This window comes from Neovison vison, chromosome 3 (assembly GCF_020171115.1).
Source record: "Neovison vison isolate M4711 chromosome 3, ASM_NN_V1, whole genome shotgun sequence".
Lineage (NCBI taxonomy): Eukaryota > Metazoa > Chordata > Mammalia > Carnivora > Mustelidae > Neogale > Neogale vison.
The window spans coordinates 131,497,933-131,520,263 of NC_058093.1; the positions used below are offsets into that span (position 1 = coordinate 131,497,933).

At 40.8% G+C, this 22,331-nt stretch overlaps 1 protein-coding gene across 2 annotated transcripts in view; it reads right to left on the reverse strand.

Moving 5' to 3' along the window:
• The window catches only part of DOK6 (docking protein 6), a 372,760-nt gene that overhangs the window by 60,509 nt on the left and 289,920 nt on the right, over positions 1–22,331 (reverse strand). Inside the window, exon 7 of one of the 2 annotated variants that reach the window (XM_044242827.1) lies at positions 6,394–6,511. In XM_044242827.1, coding sequence (XP_044098762.1) covers positions 6,394–6,511 — 118 coding nt within the window. Of the gene's footprint in view, positions 1–6,393; positions 6,512–21,199; positions 21,455–22,331 lie in introns of those variants that run through there. The other variant, XM_044242828.1, reaches the window with a different exon arrangement.

Sequence of the window (22,331 nt, forward strand, 5' to 3'; positions counted from 1 at the left end):
AGATTTAGTTTTTCTAGAACTGTAAAAGCTAGAATCCGTTTCTTAGAGCTAGACTTTTATAAAGTCTTTAGAACAAAACAAAATTCTTAAGGTGTAGTAGAAACTCTGTAATAATTTTAAAGTAAATAATAGAATAAATTGGAATAGGAGAGCATACTTCCCTTTGTCAGAGAAAAACATCTTAGTGGAAATTGAATTGCCTTCAATAGATTGACAATGGTTAATAATTACTGAATCTTTACACCCAGTGTGGATGATCTCCTTTAAGTGCCATGATAGGAACTCTTAGCCTCATTTTAGACATGAAGAAAATGAGGTTTAGCAAGATGAGTAAATGACCCAAAGCCACCCAACTCAGCAGTGGTAAGTTGATATTCAAACTCAGGTTTATTTAACTCCCCAAAGCAATATTTTAACAGATGGCCCTTCTTCACAACAATGGTGCCCTACGTTTGGCTGAGACATGAGATAAAGATCATCTCCAGTTGCTACCTCACAACGAATGGAAGAAGAGGGTTTATGAACAAATACGTGGTGGTATTAAAGTCAGACAAAAACATCGGGGAGCGTGGAAAAGGGAATGATTAGGGAGGACTGTGGTGTGTAACGAACATTTCACAGTGAGGACATTTGGAGAATTTCTATGATGTCTATTTTGGGGAGCAATCAATTCATTTACCTTCAAAAACAGATATCCAGGAAGGCATCTGCTGCCCTCGCCTTACCCTTCTAAGGGAAGGACATGCAGTAACTGCTCATAAAGAAGGTTTACTAGAAGCGTTGACCCTGGCAAATGGCTCACTTGTTGGGGGTTGTGGCCACAGGTCCGCCAGAGGGCTGGGGCTCACATAGGATGCGCGAGGCCTCTGTCCACTACCGCTGGTGCTGACTGACTCGGCTCTGGCACACGGTCAAACACTGAACCAACACAGGCTCCTTTTTCCTTTTATCGGTGCAATTTTCTCTTTTCTTTTTTCTTTCACTTGTTATACAAGGATTTTATTAGCTTTGCAATTCGGAAAACATCATATGATGAAAATTTAAACAGAAGGGCTTGATGGAAGCGATTTACACACAGCGTGAACTTGAAACCGAACGGGCAGGAAAGGACAGAGGGTCAGAGTTGAGCGAAGAGTGAGTAAATCCTCTGATTTACCTCCCTAATCTATGTCAGAATTCTATTTACTGTTTTCTGAAGGTTATCTCTAATTCTAATTCCCTGTTTGCATCCTGTCCTTCAGAGAAATTGGAGCCGCTGATGCCCTTTCGGCAAGTGAAAATGCCTCCCGTGGAATCAGGCGTACGCTGTGCTGACACTGGCGGTCGCAGCTTCATTACAGAGGTAGAGAGGGCAGAGGGGGCAGGCGATTCAGAGCTAGCATGTGCATATTAATCAGTGCTCACCAAAAGCTACCACTTTTACAAGCGGCCCCCCAGCCCCCCGCATTCTCCTTGATTCAAACAGTGAGGTTGTTCAAGGTGCTCAAAACCCAGTCGCATATATCCCATATAATGTTGCGTAAAAACACGTGATGCAATGTATCAGGGCAAATGTAAGGACAGCACGTGGTCCCAAAGCCCGTTTTCTGCCCACCTTCTCGTCCCCCCTTCACGTCAGTGGAACTGGTGGATGATCTTCTCTGGAGGGAAAGCAGCCGGTAGACAGAGACAGAAACCCAGCTCTTGGGTTATGTGGATGGGGCCAAGCCTCTCGTGGGACCTCCTGTGTTTGCCGAATGCAGACCAGCAGGAGCAAGCATCTGCGGAGTCAAGGCAGTTCCGGAGCAAGAAGCAGACAAGCCCAAGCATGTGCAAGGGGAAGGCGGGGGCCCTGGACGGGCTGTGGGTGGGACCGGACATGAGGATTCCTTTGGCAGGACAGGTGAGAATTTTCCTCAGGGAGGAGACGAGCTAGTCCATCCTTTCTAATTCATGAATGCATTTTGCATTCATTCAACAAAGACTCGGTATGTGCCTGTGGTGAGCCTGGGACCATTGGTGGTTTTTACTAGATTGAATTGTCATTTTCAGTAGGTGCTTTGCCATCTTCACAAGTTCCGATTTAAAGACTCTGCCACACAATCTGTCATACAGTTATGAGAACGGTGATTACAAGTCACCTTCCAAAGGAGGGAAAACTCTAACCAACACCTTCTCACCTGTTTTTTGTTGCTGTTGTTGTTGTTGTTCTGAATGTTCCTTGTATTCTCAACACATCTGCTGAAGGCCTTAGAACCAAAATCACAATTCAGCAATAATAAAGAAGTGGCACTTATTTTTGAGTCAAGAGTTCAAAATCATGTTTCCTTCTCTTGAAGTGAATGGTTTCCTCATGTCTAGACATAGCATCTCTACAGCGTGTTGTGATGCAAACATTTTTCATAAACGTGTTAAACAGAGAAATAGAAACAACATTACTTTCTAATACAAACTAATCATCCTTATTATCTGGCAAAAACTGGGAATAGGAAGTCTTTACTCATACCTTCTGTAAGAAGAGGTGGCTTGCTCCAATCTCTCAGAGGCCCCTTACAGTAGGGATTTTCCATGGTAGCTGCCTAGTCCTTAGCTAACTTGCTTTTGTTAAGGCGAATTATTCTTTTTTTTTTTTTTTAAGGCAAATTATTCTGTTCGTTATTCTTTTTTTTTTTTAAAGATTTTATTTATTTATTTGACAGACAGAGATCACAAGTAGACAGAGAGGCAGACAGAGAGAGAGAGAGGAGAAAGCAGGCTCCCTGCTGAGCAGAGAGCCCCATGTGGGACTCGATCCCAGGACCCTGAGATCATTACCTGAGCCGAAGGCAGCGGCTTAACCCACTGAGCCACCCAGGCGCCCCTTCGTTAGTCTTTTGACTCCAGAGAGCTGGAGTACAAGACAGAAACCAGAAAAACTTACACTTTCAGAGCATCATTCTGGAGTAGCATGGAGAGATTTAGCAGATTACATTGCACTTCTTTTCCAAACATTAAAGTAAATGCAGGATGTCAATTTTATTTTATTTTACTTTATTTTATTTAGATGTCAGTATGGATACGTTGGTCTCTTAGAGAGTATCTTGCTCCTATAGTTAGAGAATGGAGGACAAAAATGAATCCAATAAAACTGAGCAAGTACAGTTTTGAGGGCGACAGGCAATCGAAGGTAGAGGTACGTCATAATGTGGAATAGATTTGTTTTCACCATGAATATTTTCTCAGTTCTAGTACATGTGCTGCTTCTTAATGAATCCCAATCTATGAAGCTTTAGATAGAGAGAGCTTTTCCCCCTTTATCTTCTGAACGAAAGCCTGCTGAATTTAATTCATATTGATCTCACCTTCCAGCTAGAATGTAGAAAATATGATGAAAAATTCTGAAGATACATTTTTATTCCTCAGTGCCACCTACACTTTACTTGACGATGTAACACCCAGCATCACCTGGTTTCTCCTTTGACTCTGGAAAATCAGACTATGTACTTCTTTAGCTTTCTGCAATTTCTTGCATTATAAAGTAACTCAGACGGGAGGCATCAATTGTAGTTTCTTGGGGAAAAAAAGTGTAGATATGTATGAAGAAAAGGTCCTAAGTTTTACTTTTTCCATTCTTATTTCCTGTTTTGGTAGTTTTATCCTGTCCTGATTCCATGGAGGCAAAGCCTGTGTCAATTACACACCAATAATCAACCCCCGTCCCCGAAAAAAACCCCAAAACCAACTACGGACAAAAGACTCTTGTCCTCTATTTACCTTGATAGCCTCAAGAGAACGAAAGGAGAGTAAAATGTATCAGCTTTGCCAAAGCATCACTAACAAGTTTACATCTCTATCTATCCATATATAATCGACTTACTGATGATCTAGCTATCCATCTAGATGTTTATCTCTCTCTCTCTGTGATATAAACATAAAATGAGGGGTAGATAAAATGGCAAAAAGTATTGCTCTGAGAAGCATACAGTATAAAAATAAAGCCATGGTAGAGTGAAATACAATTTACATCAAATACATTCTACATTTATTGGACTTGTAGTCACTGCATATTTCTTTGTTACACACATACACAAAACATATTTAGTTGCTGCATATTTCTTTGTTACACACACATACAAAAACAATAAACAACCCAGGAAGAATGTGTATTGAGACCTTAAATGCAAACTGCTCATCATAATGGAAAGAGCATGTAAATCCTTACCTTTGCTGGAAATTAATATCAGTGAGATAGATCCTAGAGTGTCCAAGCAGTTATTGATTCTATTGTATTGTAAGTCAGCACTGTCCCCCTTCAAGTCTTCGTCAATGTTTTGAAGAATTTAAACAAGTTCTGACATTTTTTGTTGGATGTGTATGAAATTATTTCTGATGTTGTACATCAGTCTAAATGTCAGCTCTCTGTTCAGAGAATAGGTTTCCACATGTTACCATGAAAACAACCATCTTTCATTTGCTGGAATTACAGACCAAAGTCTTGTCAAAACCAAAGTTATCACAACATTGATTCTAACCTTTTTGAACTTATTTCTATTAATATCTGACTGTCATTTGCTTAGAAATTTGCTCATTTGTATTTCCTCATGAAAATGCTCCATGGTTTTATTTTTACTTGATTAAACATCAATATTGTTAAAAACAAGACAGTAAGCTCAATATGGAGTCACTTAGGCTAAGCCCCTTAATGTCCACCGGAAACTTAACATGTAACTTCCTTACACAATTTCAGCTCTCCAAGAGAAAGAACTTTAGACCAGTCAGTGGGAACTACCCGGTCAGTACTAGTGAGGTCATCTGTCCGACAGACTCTTGATAGCTCCTAAACGGAAGTGACCTTGCTACACCCAATCCATTCTTGGCCAGTATAACTTCCTTATCCCTGCCCCCTCTGCCGACAAAAGTCTTTCATTATACATAGCTCCTAAGATCTCCTATCTGCTGGAGGGCATGCTGTCTGCTCACCATCGTTGAATTAAGCCAATATGATAGGTAAAATTTACTCAGTTGAATTTGGTTTGTTAACAATCATTTCATATATAGATTTATGTTTGAATAAAATAACCTTACATTAAAAGCATATTTTCTAATTATTTCTAATCCTAAAATGACGACTCAGGCCATTTTAGAAGGTGGTTGCCGTCATTTGTAGAAGGAAGCAAAAGCGAGGTATGTGTCTCCTCTTTCTGATCCACAAAACTGTCAGGAGTCCTCTCAAATCCTATATTCCCTGGCCTAGGAAGGATTTTCTCAAGCAAAGCAACAACACAAAAAGGTAGTAACTACCCATAAGAGGGTTCGTTTAAAATATAAAATGTAATTGTCATCCACAAATGACTAAAACTGTTCTGACTTTTCTTCCCTGCAGAATGTGTCCTTTAATCATTAATTCCCAGGGACCAAATTCCATTAGTCTAGGTTTGAAATCCTGGCAAATACTGCTTTAAAAATATACCATTGCGGTCTCCTTGTCATCAAAACATTATGTTGTTTCTGTTGAAACACTTCATGTTAATATGAGCAAGAGTTAAAGCATGACTGAAAGACATTGCACATGCCTACTGTGCCGAAGGTCACCCCAGTCATCCCTTCAGCAGATATGATCGGTGCCCATTACACTCAAATCTATTGTGCTCAGAAAATTTTTGTTGGATGAATGTGTTTCTTTAGCCTTATTTTTCCAAGGCCCCACTTCCTTAGGTCTTGGTCGGCTGTTAGTCAATTGCTTGCTGCTGAATATTTTATCTGAAGGATAAGATTATTCATTTTAAGACAATAGGGAAAGGATAAGAGGGAAAAAATGCCAAAGCTGGGGTTTGTGCTGCTCTTGATGAAATACTTGCTATCTATTAATTTGATCCATCTGGTAACCCATTCCCGTTTTAGTTGATTAAACCATTTATCGTTAGGAAAAATACAGAAGCCAAGTTTTCACACTTGTCTCCTGCCTTGTGCCCTCCAGCATTATTTCTATGCCAAGATTTTGGCTAAACCTTAAGACTTCAGTGAATGGGTTTATGTAGCATTTTATCACAGAGCCTGAAATTGGCCTCCTGAACTGATATCCAATCCTATTCAGAAAAAAGGATGCTAAGACAGAAATCCTTTATAAAACGGCATGAAACAGACCCCAGTACCAGCTTCTTGTAGCTTCTGGTAATAGGTTTCATATAACGTTCTAGTCAAGTTTCTCTGCCAAATAGGGTCCTCAGCCCTCAGTGACTTTGGGAAAAATTTCTACCGTGAGTCTATGAAATGATAGCTTTAGAAAAGCCACTGTAAGCCTCCGAGTTCCCACTGTGGCCGGTGACAGCTGATAAATGAAAATGGAGGAAAGGCAAGCCAAGCAATTTGCATGACTCCTGGCCCACCTGTAGGAGGCTAATGGAGGCGCCGCTTTACAGTTTTCAAGCTACTTGCCTTGCAAGCTGTAGATTTCTCCCACACTGTTCTGACGAGTGATGTGATGCCAGTACGCGCTGCGAGGAAGAGATATCGATTTCGATAACGTCATTGGCTCAGTCAAGCTTGTCTGAAGCTAAAAGAAAAAGGAGATGTGTCAGGCTTTATGTAAAATACTACGCTGAAATCTGCTCTTTTAGAAGCTGAGGGTTGGGGCGCCTGCGTGTCTCTGTCGGTTCAAGGTCTGCCTTCAGCTCAGGTCACGATCCCTGAGTCCTGGGATCCAGCCCTGGGACAAGCTCTCTGCTGAGCGGGGAGTCTGCTTCTCCCTCTCCTTCTGCCTTCCCTTCCCCTCCTGCTCTCTCTCTCTCAAGTAAATAAATAAAATCTTAAAAAAAAAAAAAAAAAAGAAGTTGAGGGTTAAATGTAGGTGACATATGACGGAATCTGTTAAAGATACCTGCCTAATTTGCTGCTTAACTTTTTTTTTTTTAAAGTGAAATTATGACTTGAAACATGAAATGAACACTTGTAGAGGATTTAATTTCATTCATTAATTTAGAAGGAACAAAAAAGATGGTACAATTGATTCCAAGGAGAATTCAAAGGGCATACAGCCAGTCAGGAATGCTGGTAATTAGCCAGAACAATAAGCAGTTGTACCCACCAGACAAATACATTTGCATTTCTATGTACAAGAATTATTTGCTTCACTATCAGCTTTCTGCAGTTTACTGAGTTATAAAATAACTCGGATTGGAGGTGCAAGCCCTTCCAGAAATACTCCCCAGGGGCCTCCAACGCAGGCACCATTAATCCTTTTTCCCCATTTCAGTGTCTTACAATTTTTCCGGACACCACCTCCCTCCCTTACCTAGATCTTTTCTCAAATGGATCTTTTCCTGTGCTCCTGCCATAGGAACTTTTACATATTAAAACATGTTTTTTCCTGAGAAGCTCTGTGGTGAGAGGGTGACATATGTTCTCACTGGAAACAGAAATTTCAACATTAGCCCCCGAGATCAACACACTGTCACTCAGGGGCTCAAGCTTATGATTAGTTCAAAGAGAACAGTACTTTACATGGCATTTTCAAGAGAGAAATGGATTTTTATCGATTCACACCAGGTTTTAAAAAAACAACCAGAAATAATTTTCTGTGGTCTAAGTACAGTTTCTCTGATGCAGTCTGAGCAAATGCTCACTCTGACGGGCGTCGGGCACTCCTCTAGTCAATAAAACCTCACATTCCCTCCTTATTTAATACCTGACACTCAGCAGAAGTGGGAGAGGGAAAGATCGTGTCTGTCAAGCCTAACCTTAGAGACCCGGACGCTCCCCGTGGTCTGCCCTTTCCCACCGCATGCCCGGCCTTTGAGACTTGCCGTCCTCTGCGTCCAGTGTGGACAGCCTTCCTCCAAGACGCTGTCAGAAAATCCCGATAAACTGTCACAGGCATATAAAGCTAAGAATTTTTTTTTACATTTTAATGGAAGATGAAGCCAAAGGGTGTGAACGTATTTACTTGATTTCACATTTTTAGCAGTGAGGCATCTCCAGATCGGCTATGTCTTGCCAAAAATGTGCCCTACTCAGTGAATTTAACAGTCTGGTCCTATTGGAGGTATTTTCTTTTAAAGATGGCTCCAAGGAGAAAACATTGTAACCAACTTTTATATTTTTCAAAATTTGGTGTATTTCGAAGTTTTCCTTCTTATTGGGAAAATAGATGTACTAACCATACCAATGTCCATCCCGTGGTTTGTATGCAGGGGGTCTGGGGGAGAAGTCAAATTTCTGGGTTACAATAGGGCAGCGCTTTCCAGAATATTTGAGGTGCTTGTTAACCATACACACTTCTGGTTTTACCCCAGACCTAATAGTTGGGACAATCTCTGTGGGTGGGACTATGTATTGACGAAGTAACCACAGACACACCGGATTTCCATGACTGGAAGGGATAGAGGCAAGGCTCATTTTGCAAAATTATCACCGGGACAAAAGGCCTTTCACTTTGAAAGCTAATTTTTCATCTGAGGTATTAACTGAATTCAACACGCAATGTCTTTTCGTTACTGTGAGCAATGTCCATTAATAAACACAAATTTATCCATAAAACAAACCTCCTATTTATCTCATTTCTGTGTACCCTTTATTTTTTCCTACTACATTGCAAATTTGTTTATTAACATACAGTGTCATCAGTGGTTAATTCTTCTTCCCCAAATTACTTTTCCTTCTGTTTTTTTTTTTCATTCTGGGACACACATTTCTTCCCGATCAGTCAGTCTTAAGCATCATGGAAACACAGTACACCTATTTTTTTTTTCCTGGAAATAAATAAGGTAAAAATTTCTTCCATAACAATTTCATCTGAATTGCCCTTTATTGTTCCTTTGCCTCATGTCTCTATTTCTTGGTCTTCAGGGTCTTCTATTTCTTCCCTTGTTTCTTCAGTTCCTTTTTATTCTACATCAATATTTAATTCAGAAAAGTGAGAAGTCTGTATTTGAAAACGAGAATGTTCATACTCTCCCGATCTCTGTTCAAGGTACAAGTCTTCTCCACCATATCTCAGATGTGTAAGTCTTCCTCTGCACATTGGAGAATCCATTCCTCAGTCATTGTTCAGAAGCAGGCATCGAGTCTGCTCATGGACCATCAGGCCCTTCGGCTCCTTGTCTTCCGATGGAGTCGAGTCACCAGGAGCACAAAATATGCGTTACTTTTGTGGAGGATTCAGGATGCTTGCATTCAAACACAGGGTGTCTGGGCTCCTGCCTCTTAAATCTGGGCTGACTGATGATTGCTTTGACGAATCACGCAAGTAGACATGACATCATGTCTGTTTTGGTTTTGCCTTCAACCTCTACGGCGGACTCTTCTTTCCTTCCGCCTCTCTTGAGTTACTGTGCAAGTCTGACTACTTGGGAGCCCTCCATGGTTGGAGGAAGCCCAAGTTCACTGTGTGCGTGGGCCATGCTGTTCGAGGTTTGAACCCTGCTTAGAAAGTCCAGTGGTTCTCATTTTACAGCTGGGAAATCAGAACCTCCCAAATTCTGGGATTTGCTGAAGGTAAATTCCCAACAAAACATTCCTCTTGGTTTCTGAGTGCACTATCCTTCGGACTGTGATGTTGATCTCTCTTGGGAAAAATGAGTTTCCACTCCACCACGCTACAATAGCAAAAATACAGCTCTGTACTTTGAAAGCACCTACCCCGCCAAGAAAAAGCAGGGAGGTCCTGAAATCTGGTGTAATTTTTTTTCAAGGTACTGCCCACCAACACCTTTTCCTGCTTTTACCTAAATAATTATCCAGGTTATCTTATTGCCTTTTCCAACTTTCCTTCATTGTTTTGAGACTCTGCTTCCTTCTGTGATAATCACTAATGCTAATTTGTGTTCGCCTAAATAAATTCATCTGTGTATTAACAAAAAACCTGCTAACCAATTCACTTTACCTTTGCTCTGTATCTTCCCATTTATTGACCAGAAAATTTAAAGTCATATTTGCACTAAAGACACAGAGCTCAAAACTGGGAGAGGAAAAAGTTAGCATTTTTACCATTCGCTATGTGCCTGGCAATGTGCAAACTGGTTTCATAGGTTGTTCTATCTGATCTCCATATAAATTGTCAATAATGACGCCATTTGAACTTTGTAGACAAGGAAAATGAGACTCAGAGGGATAATGTAATTTGTTCATGGTGACGCAGGCAGTGAGTGATGCCTCTGCGGCAATCAAGACCATGATGTTGATGAGAAAGAAAAATTCGTTCTCCTACATTCCAAGGTCTTCTAGCTGGACTAAAAATTAAAATTTACCTGAGACAGTTTCACAGAGGAAAAAAACCCCAAAGTTTTATTATGTGTGCAACAGAGGCCCAAGAATGAAAATGAAACCCAAGGTGGGAAGTTCTTGTACTTTTAGACAAAGAGACAATAAATCTGTGAGGAACTGACAAGACAAAGAAAACGTAACTTTGGGGGCTTCCATTAATAAGGAACTCTGAACAGAATTTGGGCGATGGTAATCAATTAGTGAGAAGTAACACGGCGGGCGGACACAGGCTTCTCAGCTCTGAATTCCCCATCTCTGGTGTAAGAAGGTCTGCCTGTCTCCTGGAACAGGGAGGGTGCTTTTCACGTGGGAGGTCTTTTTCCTGCTTTCAGGGGGACAGAGGAGGGTCTATTTTGAAAGTACATGCAATGCTATTTTTAAAGTAGCTTTAATTCAAAACCACCAAAAAGCCAAAGTGGCACATTTGGGGGCAGACTGCCTTTAGTTCCTACAGTGTCACTTCCTCTTCACCATAGTTCACTGTAAAATCAAGCCCTGGACCCCTCTTCTCCAGGGAGCAGATATGAGGAGAATTGCACCAACTGGGTCAATTCCAGCAGACCAAGGCAGGACTGCGCACAACGCTCCCCTGTGCTGCGAGGAGAGGGTCCGGTGGGTGCTCCCAGTCCTGGAGTTGCCGCGCACGCGCACACGCGCGCACGCACGGACACCTGCCAGCTTGGGTGTCTGCACATCTTTTAGCAAACCCCAACTCTATTGCTGCCTCGTCTCAGGAAACACACTTATGTTTGTTTCTTTGTTTGTTTTTTTAAGACTCAATTTTTCCTTATCTCTAAATTGGCCTTAATATAATCCACCTCAAGTGTTGTTATAAATATTTCACAAGATGATGCTTTCAGAGGGAAGAGCACAGTGTTTGTCCCATCTGAAGTGCTTGGTAGAAACTGCGGGTTTCCTGTTGCTACTGCTACCCAGGAGAGGCCACCGACATGAGGGCCATCTGTGTGTACGTGGGGTCAAGACACGGAAATGGGCCCAAACCGCGCTCTCGAAGGAATCATGATGGAGGCAGTCAGCTTCTTAGATCCCAGCCTAAGAGCGTAATAGAAGTACAAACCCCAAGAAACACGAATATGAGGAATGGAGGGTCAGGATGGGCAGGTGGGAGAGGCAGGACCCAGGTGGGAGACGGTGAGCGATGGTAGCAGGCCGTGGTGTGCGTGCGTCTGGGCACACACATGACACAAGTCAGGAGAGGCCGGTCTCAGCTTTTCCGGTATGATGAAGAGTTGGAGACGTGAGCGGGTAAGTCGACCCATTTGCTGGCATGTCCGAGACAAGAGGGACTGGGTAGGGAAACGCTGTGGAGAAGCAACCCTCAAATACCCAAGTGGTCAGGGGACACGCGGAGGTACCCTGTGGGAAGTGTGTCAGAGGTAAAACAAACAAAAACAAAACAAGTCACACTGCCTCATAAGGAAGTGGTGAAAACAAGCCCAGTGCCGGTGGAGAACATTAGTTTATCTGTTCTTGGAAAAGAGCTCATGAAACTTGAAAACTGTATAGAAATAGAAACCCCAGAGACCTTTAGGCAGCCAAGCTCGGCACTGTTTGGATTTATTCAAACAGTCCTCTGAAGTTTGAAGGTTTACGGGCAATTGGTTTTTCACAGACTTGACTTAATTTTCAATAGGGGACAGCTCACACTTAATCTTCCATTTTATTCAAGATAAATGAAAAGGAATTAGAAGATACCTTGGTGAGTTGGTACAACACTAACAAACACTACATCGTTTACAGAGTCACTTAATGGAAGTTGCTAGATGTCATTTAGTGTTGAACTTTGGAGAGGATTATTCTCTTTAAACTTGAACTAAAGTGGAAATTATCATTATCTGTTTTAAACTATGTATTGACCACAATACTTTCTTTTTTTTTTTTTAAAGATTTTATCTATTTATTTGACAGAGAGAGATCACAAGCAGGCAGAGAGGCAGGCAGAGAAAGAGGAGGAAGCAGGCTCCCCGCCAAGCAGAGAGCCCGATGCGGGACTCGATCCCAGGACCCTGAGATCATGACCTGAGCCGAAGGCAGCGGCTTAACCCACTGAGCCACCCAGGCGCCCGACCACAATACTTTCATGGAGTGTAAAAAAGCTGAGCTTTAGAACAATATCAGAAATCATTACAAACATAGGCAAAAAGAGTTTGAACACCTTTCTTATCTGTCATCAGTAATGCCTTTAAGAATATGTATATTCTTTACTCATCTGTCCATCTATTTAGAAGTAGATGCATTTATAGGCTACTCTCTGAATATAGGAAACATGAGAATACATATTGGAACATTAAATTTCACACCTGTTGTCAATAAAATGTTCACTGTCTCTTGGTTTCAAAATGTACAAGTATCTAGAGGCTGTATTAAAGTTTATATAATTAATTTCCAATGTCTGCACATAATGAAAGCTGGCATGAACTTTTTACAGTGGTTATAAAATTTTACCCACTTAAAAATAAAGCTAACTTTTTTTTCTTTCCAGCCATTTTATGACTTAGCTAATAACTGAGCTTTTACTCAAGACCAGCTGGTATTCTAACATTCGGAGTAGATACTATTATAGCTCCTTCCTTTCCTCTTTTTTTTTTTTTTTTTAAGATTTTATTTATTTATTTGACAGACAGAGATCACAAGTAGGTAGAGGCAGGCAGAGAGAGAGAGAGGGAGGAAGCAGGCTCCCTGCTGAGCAGAGAGTCTGATGCGGGGCTCGATCCCAGGACCCTGGGATCATGACCTGAGCTGAAGGCAGGGGCTTTAACCCACTGAGCCACCCAGGCTCTAAAGCACAGCAAAGGTAAGCACCTGACACAAGGTCACACAGCTCTTTCTCCAGAGTCAACCTGGTTAGCCAATATCCTGCCCTGTTTCAACTAATACATGTGCATTCATTGCATACACCCCCCAGTTGACAACTACACTCATATTTGAAAGTAAGCTTAATTAACTCCCCATGTAATTCTTACATCAATTGTTGTAGATTTTGGTTTTCCCACTACTGGTCTACATTTTTTCTTCGAAGACAATCTGATTCTTTGGGTTTTATGTGTATATGCCATAATTGTATGTTTGTATGCTGAATTATCTTAATTGACCTTTGAAATCTATTGTTTCTCTTTAAGAAAATCATTCTCATAATTGCCATGAGCAGATTGTATGGCCATGAATAAATAAGACCAGCATAGTTAAAAAGATAAGAGAGAAAATCATTCGTACAGAGTTTACTCATTATTCTTTGATTCCAGTAATACAAATGAAAGAACAAATTTATACTTTTTAACATGAAAAACTGTACTTTTTTATGTCAGGCAGTCATTTTCCATATACATTATTAACTCTAATCAAGTTGATTAAATGTAAAAAATATATATAAAATGCATTTTCTGAAGCACCTACAGAAAATTTTAAGAAAAAAGAACATGATATAAATAAAATATGTGCTATTATATTGTGTTACAACACCGCTTGCTAGAAAAATTACACATTGACCTCTCCCCATTTCCAACTCATTGGTGCTTTTACGCAGAAATGAGTATTTTTCTTCCTGTCTGTGTGTTTGTTTAGAGACCGCATTTTCTTTAATGTTCTGACACTGGGACAACAGTAAGTAAATGGATTAATTAGGATCACAGGCCCACTTTAGTTATCAACTATAATCATTTGTTCTAATTGGGCTTGTATCACTTCATTACAATCAGTGTCTATCAATCAGTAAAAGAGAATCTCGCAAATAGGCAAATGGCATTTCCCAGCAGGGAACTAGCCATTGTCAGTAGTAATGAAGGCTCTTGTCTTATGATTAATAATTGATAATATTGAGCAACAGAATCATGAATAGAACTTTGAAGAATGAATTTATGAGCAGATAATCCTATATATTAGATGTGACACATCACTTGGAATCACAAATCACACATTTAAACTTTTCCTAGAATTTCTTAAAGTTCATTAAATATACCTAGAAAAGAAATTGTAAAATGTGTTAAAATTTTTCTGTGTTCTACTCATCAGAGTATTTTGCTTCCATTTTTTTTTTTTTTTACATTTTCAGTGTAGGAAAACTAGTTATTATGACTTTTTTTTTTTTTTTCTGGTAGGTAGAGATTCCTGTAAAATGTGGATATGAAGAATGCCTTCATTAGAAGGAGAGCTAAACTACCTGGGAGAGAGCCCATTCTGGAAGGCTTTCTCATTTCTTCACCAAATTATAAATGAGCCCATGGTATTCCTGACTTCAAAAGATCTAGGTACTTGAAAAGAATTGAAGGATATTATTCGGCTATCCCTGGAAATAACATTGGAGTGTCTTCACAATACTACTTAAAACAAGATCTATAAAGAACACCTCAAACTCAACATCCAAAAAACAGATAATCAAGTCAAAAAATGGACAGAAAACATGAACAGACACTTCTCCAAAGAAGACATACAAATGGCTAGCAGACAAATGAAAAAATGTTCATTATCGCTAGCCATCAGGGAAATTCAAATTAAAACCACCTTACACCAGTTAGAATGGCAAAGTTTAACAAGACAAAAAACAACAAATGTTGGAGAGGATGTGGAGAAAGGGAAACCCTCTTGCACTGTTGGTGGGACTGCAAGTTGGTGCAGCCACTTTGGAAAGCAGTGTGGAGATTCCTTAAAAAATTAAAAATAGAGCTACCCTATGACCCCTGCAATTGCACTACTGGGTATTTACCCCAAAGATACAGATGTAATGAAAAGAAGGGCCATCTGTACCCCAATGTTTATAGCAGCAAGGACCACAGTCATCAAACTGTGGAAAGAGCCAAGATGGCTTTCAACAGATGAATGGATAAAGAAGATATGGTCCACATATACAATGGAGTATTATGCCTCCATCTGAAAGGATGAATACCCAACTTTTGTATCAACATGGACGGGACTGGGGGAGATTATGCTGAGTAAAATAAGTCAAGCAGAGAGAGTCAATTATCATATGGTTTCACTTACTTGTGGAGCATAAGGAATAACACAGAGGACATTAGGAGAAGGAAAGGAAAGATGAACTGGGGGAAATCGGAGGGGGAGATGAAGCATGAGAGACCATGGACTCTGAGAAACAAACTGAGGGTTTTTTTTTGTTTTTTTTTTTGCATTTCTTTTTTTTTTTTCCCAATTTATTTATTTTCAGAAAAACAGTATTCATTATTTTTTCACCACACCCAGTGCTCCATGCAAGCTGTGCCCTCTATAATACCCACCACCTGGTACCCCAACCTCCCACCCACCCGCCACTTCAAACCCCTCAGATTGTTTTTCAGAGTCCATAGTCTCTCATGGTTCATCTCCCCTTCCAATTTACCCAAAAGCACATATCCTCCCCAATGTCCATAACCCTACCCCCCTCCTCCTAACCCCCCTCCCCCCAGCAACCCACAGTTTGTTTCGTGAGATTAAGAGTCACTTATGGTTTGTCTCCCTCCCTATCCCATCTTGTTTCATGGATTCTTCTCCTACCCACTTAAGCCCCCATGTTGCATCACCACTTCCTCATATCAGGGAGATCATATGATATTTGTCTTTCTCCGCTTGACTTATTTCGCTAAGCATGATACGCTCTAGTTCCATCCATGTTGTCGCAAATGGCAAGATTTCGTTTCTTTTGATGGCTGCATAGTATTCCATTGTGTATATATACCACATCTTCTTGATCCATTCATCTGTTGATGGACATCTAGGTTCTTTCCATAGTTTGGCTATTGTAGACATTGCTGCTATAAACATTCGGGTGCACGTGCCCCTTTGGATCACTACGTTTGTATCTTTAGGGTAAATTCCCAGTAGTGCAATTGCTGGGTCATAGGGCAGTTCTATTTTCAACATTCAAACTGAGGGTTTTGGGGGGGATGGAGATGGTAGGGGTGGATGAGCCTGGTGGTGGGTATTAAGGAGGGCACGTATTGCATGGAGCACTGGGTGTGGTGCATAAACAATGAATCTTGGAACACTGAAGAAAGTAAAATTAAATTAAAAAAACCAAGTATTATGGTATTGGACAAGTATATGGTATCTCAAAACACTCTAAGATGCCATCAGTTGAAAGATAAAACACTATTTTATGTAGCACTATGAAAGAATAGAGCTATCAATTAATCTGTAACCCTTATTTGACTTGAGAGATGTTAAAACGTGAAAAACATGTGCATCTTGGAATTGGTAAACTGTCAAAATAGCGTTTTGCTATTCACACAACTATTTAGACCAAAAAAAAAAAAAAAATCTTTTCAGGGCTTATGTGGTTAAGTTCTGTGATACACATAACCCTAGGAGGGCAAATTTCCTTAACTTCTCATAGCTATTTGAATTAGTTTTCCAGGAAGCTGTCTTCCTTCTTTCTCTCTTGTCCTGTGCTTCTCTCCCTTTACCTTTCCCTGAGATGTTTTTGTCATTGGTAAGGTGACACCATCACAAAATTTCCATCAAAGATGTTTAAACCACCCCTTGGGCTTGTTCTTTCGGGTCCTGTATGGCAATGGCACCTCTTCAGAAACTCTTTCCATCTTACATTTATAAAAGGAAGTAACAGAATTTGTTTTTAAACTGTTATTTCTCAAAAGGTTTATTGTTCTTGGAACAGTGAGGTCTTTTAGTTCGTTAAGTGTGTGAGCTTAACTTGCTTTTATTCTTGTATTTCTAGTAACAGAAGCATGTAAAATCACAAATAATGGAGAAGGAAAGCACTCTTCATTTTCTAAGCAAGAAATTTTACGCGAGGCTCTGTTATTCTTTTTTTTTCTATCCACCAGAGCTTAGGATGACAATAGGATTGATAGCTTTGGACAGCAGTGCAGGAGGCCAGCCCTGCTGGTGGTGTTCGGGCGTTAAAGCAATCTGGCTATCTTGCTGATATTTGAATAACACTAGTGTTATTTGTCTTTAAACTACACAAAATTGTTCTGGTGACCAGGTGGCAAAAACTACTGGAAATAAGAGTACTCCAAACCCTGTTTTTAGAAGGATACACTGTAATTCTCATTATGGGAAGCCATCCTTCTGCAAATAGGCTTCTAAATTACTTGTAATGTTACTAATGACAGTATCCTGCTCTGTTTCTTTACTTATTTCTTTTTTATTTAATTCAGGAGAATTCATTGCAAAAATTTATTCATGTCTTCTCAGTTGCTCCTTACCTATGGGCATCTTATAACACACGTAAAGCTTATGAACACAAGAGCCAAATTTAAAAAAGAACTTCTTTTCATATTGTGTGTGTAACAGATCCATGAAAGTTAAATTATTTCAAGGCATCTGAGGTCTTGTCACCTCCGCTGATTTTAGCCTCACCAGGCAGAATCACAAGGGCACATTTTGTGATGGTTTCTAGTGAACAGCTTCTATCACAAAGACAAGAAAAATTTCCTCGATCATGCTACACGTGGATGGCAGAGGACCATAAATGATTTCCGTAGCAGCACCCAAAGAACTCTGCTGGTTCTAAGAACAAGAACGATCTCCGTGAAATGCAAATTCTAGCGATGCCATTTGCTTACCCATCTAGCTTTAATCATTTCCTCAGGGATTTGAGCCTTAGTGAATCTCTCAGAACGACTTCTAGTTTGAAATTTATGACTGTGGCTTCAACCTTCTGTGCACCCCAAAACCAAAACTGTCTTCTGAAATAAGATGCTTTGGTGTTAACAGCTGAAGAAAATATAGAGGACCATTAGCCCCTTTTGTGAGCATTTTCAGATTCCAGCTCAGACAGGAGAGTGAGAAGCTGACGCCCTACACGTGGAAGCCAGAGGGGAAGCGTGTCTTCTCGTAGTGCAGAATTCATGCCTTATGGAGCTTTAATTAAGGACCTTCCGATAAGCTGGTGCTCTGAGAAATAGGTCAGGGTCCATTGAGCCCAAGGACTCAAGGGGTGTTTTCAGTACTTCGGACCAAAATCGCGTGATGCCATCATCTCACCAGTATGAGGAAGGCCTGGAAAATGTTGGATATTTCAAGGAGTAAGAGGAATGAGATCATCGTATTCAGGCAGTGTAAGTGGCTCGATCCCACAAACTTCTGCCTCACGTGAGAGAAGGAACTTCCTTGCTCTTCTGTGTATCACCAGGCAGCTTAGTGAGCGAGTAAACCCTTTACAATCCTGTGAATGGTTAATCCATGGCTAAGCTCTACTTAAAAACTTCTGGTGTTGGTTAATAGTAATTAATTCTTGCATCATCTTTCTCAGTGAAGGAAATGAAAAAAAATTTTTTAATTTTTTTTTTTTTTTTTAGTGTTCCAAGATTCATTGTTTATGCACCACACCCAGTGCTCCATGCAATTGGTGTCCTCCTTAATATCCACCACTAGGCTCACCAAACCTCCCACCCCCCTCCCCTCCAAAACCCCCACTTTGTTTCTCAGAGTCCGCAGTCTCTCGTGGTTCATCTCCCCCTCTGATTGCCCCCAGGTCACTTCTCCTCTCCATCTCCCCATGTCCTCGGTGTTACTTTTTTCTTTTTTTAAAGATTTTATTTATTTATTTGTCAGAGACAGAGGGAGAGAGAGCGAGCAAGCACAGGCAGACAGAGAGGCAGGCAGAGGCAGAGGGAGAAGCAGGCTCCCTGCTGAGCAAGGAGCCCGATGTGGGACTTGATCCCAGAACCCTGGGATCATGACCTGAGCCGAAGGCAGCTGCTTAACCAGCTGAGCCACCCAGGCATCCCTCCTCAGTGTTATTTTTAATAGCCTTACTGATTTAATGATTCTTGTTATCCAGTACTCTATAGTGCAAATGTACTGTTTTATTCACAAGGCTGGGAACTTTATCTAGATATAGATTTTTTTAATTCTTTATTTTTTTAGACATCAGATTCTTTAAACAAGGACAGAAACATTGCCTAACTTAGATCATGGAGCTATATCAAAATATGTTTGTTCTTGTGTCTCCCCCACCCCCAGGAAGGAAGGTAATAAGCACGGGCGAACCTAGGTTCTAACCATACGTGGATGTCAAAAGATTATATTGAGTTTTCTGTTACAGTTAAGAAATGGTTGTTGAGATATTATTTCTCATATACATTTGTTTATATGTAAGACAGTAACACTGTTAAATCACCTCTTTTTTTTTTTTTTAAAGATTTTATTTATTTATTTGACAGACAGAGATCACAAGTAGGCAGAGAGAGGCAGGCAGAGAGAGAGAGAGGAGGAAGCAGGCTCCCTGCTGAGCAGAGAGCCTGATGCGGGGCTCGATCCCGGGACCCCGAGATCATGACCTGAGCCGAAGGCAGCGGCTTAACCCACTGAGCCACCCAGGCACCCCAAATCACCTCTTTTTATTTAAAAATTTTTTTAGAGATCTTATTTATTTATTTGAGGGAGAGAGAGCATGAGAGGGGAGAAGGTCAGAGGGAGAAGCAGACTCCCCATGGAGCTGAGAGCCTGATGTGGGGCTTGATCCTGGGAATTGGGGATCATGACCTTAGCCGAAGGCAGTCGCTTAACCAACTGAGGCACCCGGGCGCCCAAATCACCTCTCTTTAAAAGGATGAAAATAAATGTGCTTGACCACAAAGCTGAGTAAGTAGACTGAATCACAATGTTCGGGGCCATTTATTACTTGTATAGCTCATTCCTAATTCAATCTAGTAACAAATGTAAATGTGGTAAAACTACGTAGGCATTTTCTTTTTCTTTTTTTTTTTTTTTTAACGTAAGAAAACTTTATCTTTTTTTTTTTTCTTCCCCAATTTATTTATTTTCAGAAAAACAGTATTCATTATTTTTTCACCACACCCAGTGCTCCATGCAAGCTGTGCCCTCTATAATACCCACCACCTGGTACCCCAACCTCCCACCCACCCGCCACTTCAAACCCCTCAGATTGTTTTTCAGAGTCCATAGTCTCTCATGGTTCATCTCCCCTTCCAATTTACCCAAAAGCACATCCTCCCCAATGTCCATAACCCTACCCCCCTCCTCCTAACCCCCCTCCCCCCAGCAACCCACAGTTTGTTTGGTGAGATTAAGAGTCACTTATGGTTTGTCTTCCTCCCTATCCCATCTTGTTTCATGGATTCTTCTCCTACCCACTTAAGCCCCCATGTTGCATCACCACTTCCTCATATCAGGGAGATCATATGATAGTTGTCTTTCTCCGCTTGACTTATTTCGCTAAGCATGATACGCTCTAGTTCCATCCATGTTGTCGCAAATGGCAAGATTTCGTTTCTTTTGATGGCTGCATAGTATTCCATTGTGTATATATACCACATCTTCTTGATCCATTCATCTGTTGATGGACATCTAGGTTCTTTCCATAGTTTGGCTATTGTGGACATTGCTGCTATAAACATTCGGGTGCACGTGCCCCTTTGGATCACTACGTTTGTATCTTTAGGGTAAATTCCCAGTAGTGCAATTGCTGGGTCATAGGGCAGTTCTATTTTCAACATTTTGAGGAACCTCCATGCTGTTTTCCAGAGTGGTTGCACCAGCTTGCATTCCCACCAACCGTGTAGGAGGGTTCCCCTTTCTCCGCATCCTCGCCAGCATCTGTCATTTCCTGACTTGTTGATTTTAGCCATTCTGACTGGTGTGAGGTGATATCTCATTGTGGTTTTGATTTGTATTTCCCTGATGCCGAGTGATATGGAGCACTTTTTCATGTGTCTGTTGGCCATCTGGATGTCTTCTTTGCAGAAACGTCTGTTCATGTCCTCTGCCCATTTCTTGATTGGATTATTTGTTCTTTGGGTGTTGAGTTTGTTAAGTTCTTTATAGATTTTGGACACTAGTCCTTTATCTGAACAATCTGACACGGACCATTTTTAAAACTGGAAAGCCAACGAGCAGCGTCACCTTCTGATTTTGTAGGAAACACGTAATAAGTAAGATGCCTCGTTTTTATATCTGAAGTTCGGGGCTATCTTTCTAGCTCTCAAGCTATACTTCTGCCCAGTTGATAGCACAGGCCTTTGTTTTCCTTAAATAAGCAAACGAAACGTTAGAGGGTGTTTAACTACTATTTCATAGTCGTTGGAATTTCTTCTTTCAAAGAGGTTTGCGCATGTCGAGGCAGTCTCTTAAAAGAAAAAGTAAAAATTATGTCTGGGAGCCCTGGAAATGTTTACTTAGGGTCCCAGAATGTGAGGAATGGGGGGAGTTGTCAGGTCTTGGTAGCATGCTGTCTGAAAAACACCAGCTCGGCTTCCTCTGAAGAATGCACAATGCAGGAAATAATCGTAGGAGTCCGAACCTTCAGAGAAAAGCATAGCTGTGCGATTGCATTAGAAATTAAATCAGATGCTCTATTTGCATGTGTGCACCAAACGGATGGGGTCTTTGATGTTGTGATTCTTAGAAATATGTGGTTTCTTTGGTGAACCTGCTATTTAAACACCTGCCCCACTTTTCCATCTCCGAGCACCCGGGTCCCTGATGCACCCCATGGTGCAACCCCCACACCCCCAGGGGTAGACTGCCCGAGATCTAAGTCAGTGCAGGGCTGGTTTTGAACCCCAAACAGCAACCGCCTGGCTCGGCTCTGGGGACATGCTTCTCGGCCGCACAGGACATTATCGTGTTTATCACCCACGACAGCATCAATAGCAAATGCGAATTAAATTTTGTTTTGCAAATTTTTTGGCACAAGATTGTTAGACATACTTGAAAGGGATTGAAAGATATTATGTAGCGACAGTTGGGAATAACAATTAAGAGTCTTCACAAACATTGCAAGTCTTATAATTATTCAAAATCACTGCTACAGATGGATCTCTACCGTAATAATGAACCTTTTCGTGGTACTTGCCATGTGCCAGGCCTATTCTCTGTACTTTACAGATTTGAATGCACAAGTACCTCATAACAACCAAAGAAGTAGGACTATTATATCCTCATTTTACAGATAAAGGAAATTGAAACATTTAGAAGTTAATATTCCAAGGTGCCCAAGGTGATAAGAGCCAGGAAGTGGTGGAAATGGGGTATGAACTCAGGACACATACCCAGTGCTCTCCTTTACAGCAGACAATATGGTTTTGTCAAAGAGCTCTTGGCATGTCCTTCACAACAATACAATTAAATAGCTGTACCATAAGCTTTTTGCCTGTTCAGAGCAGCTATAAATAAAG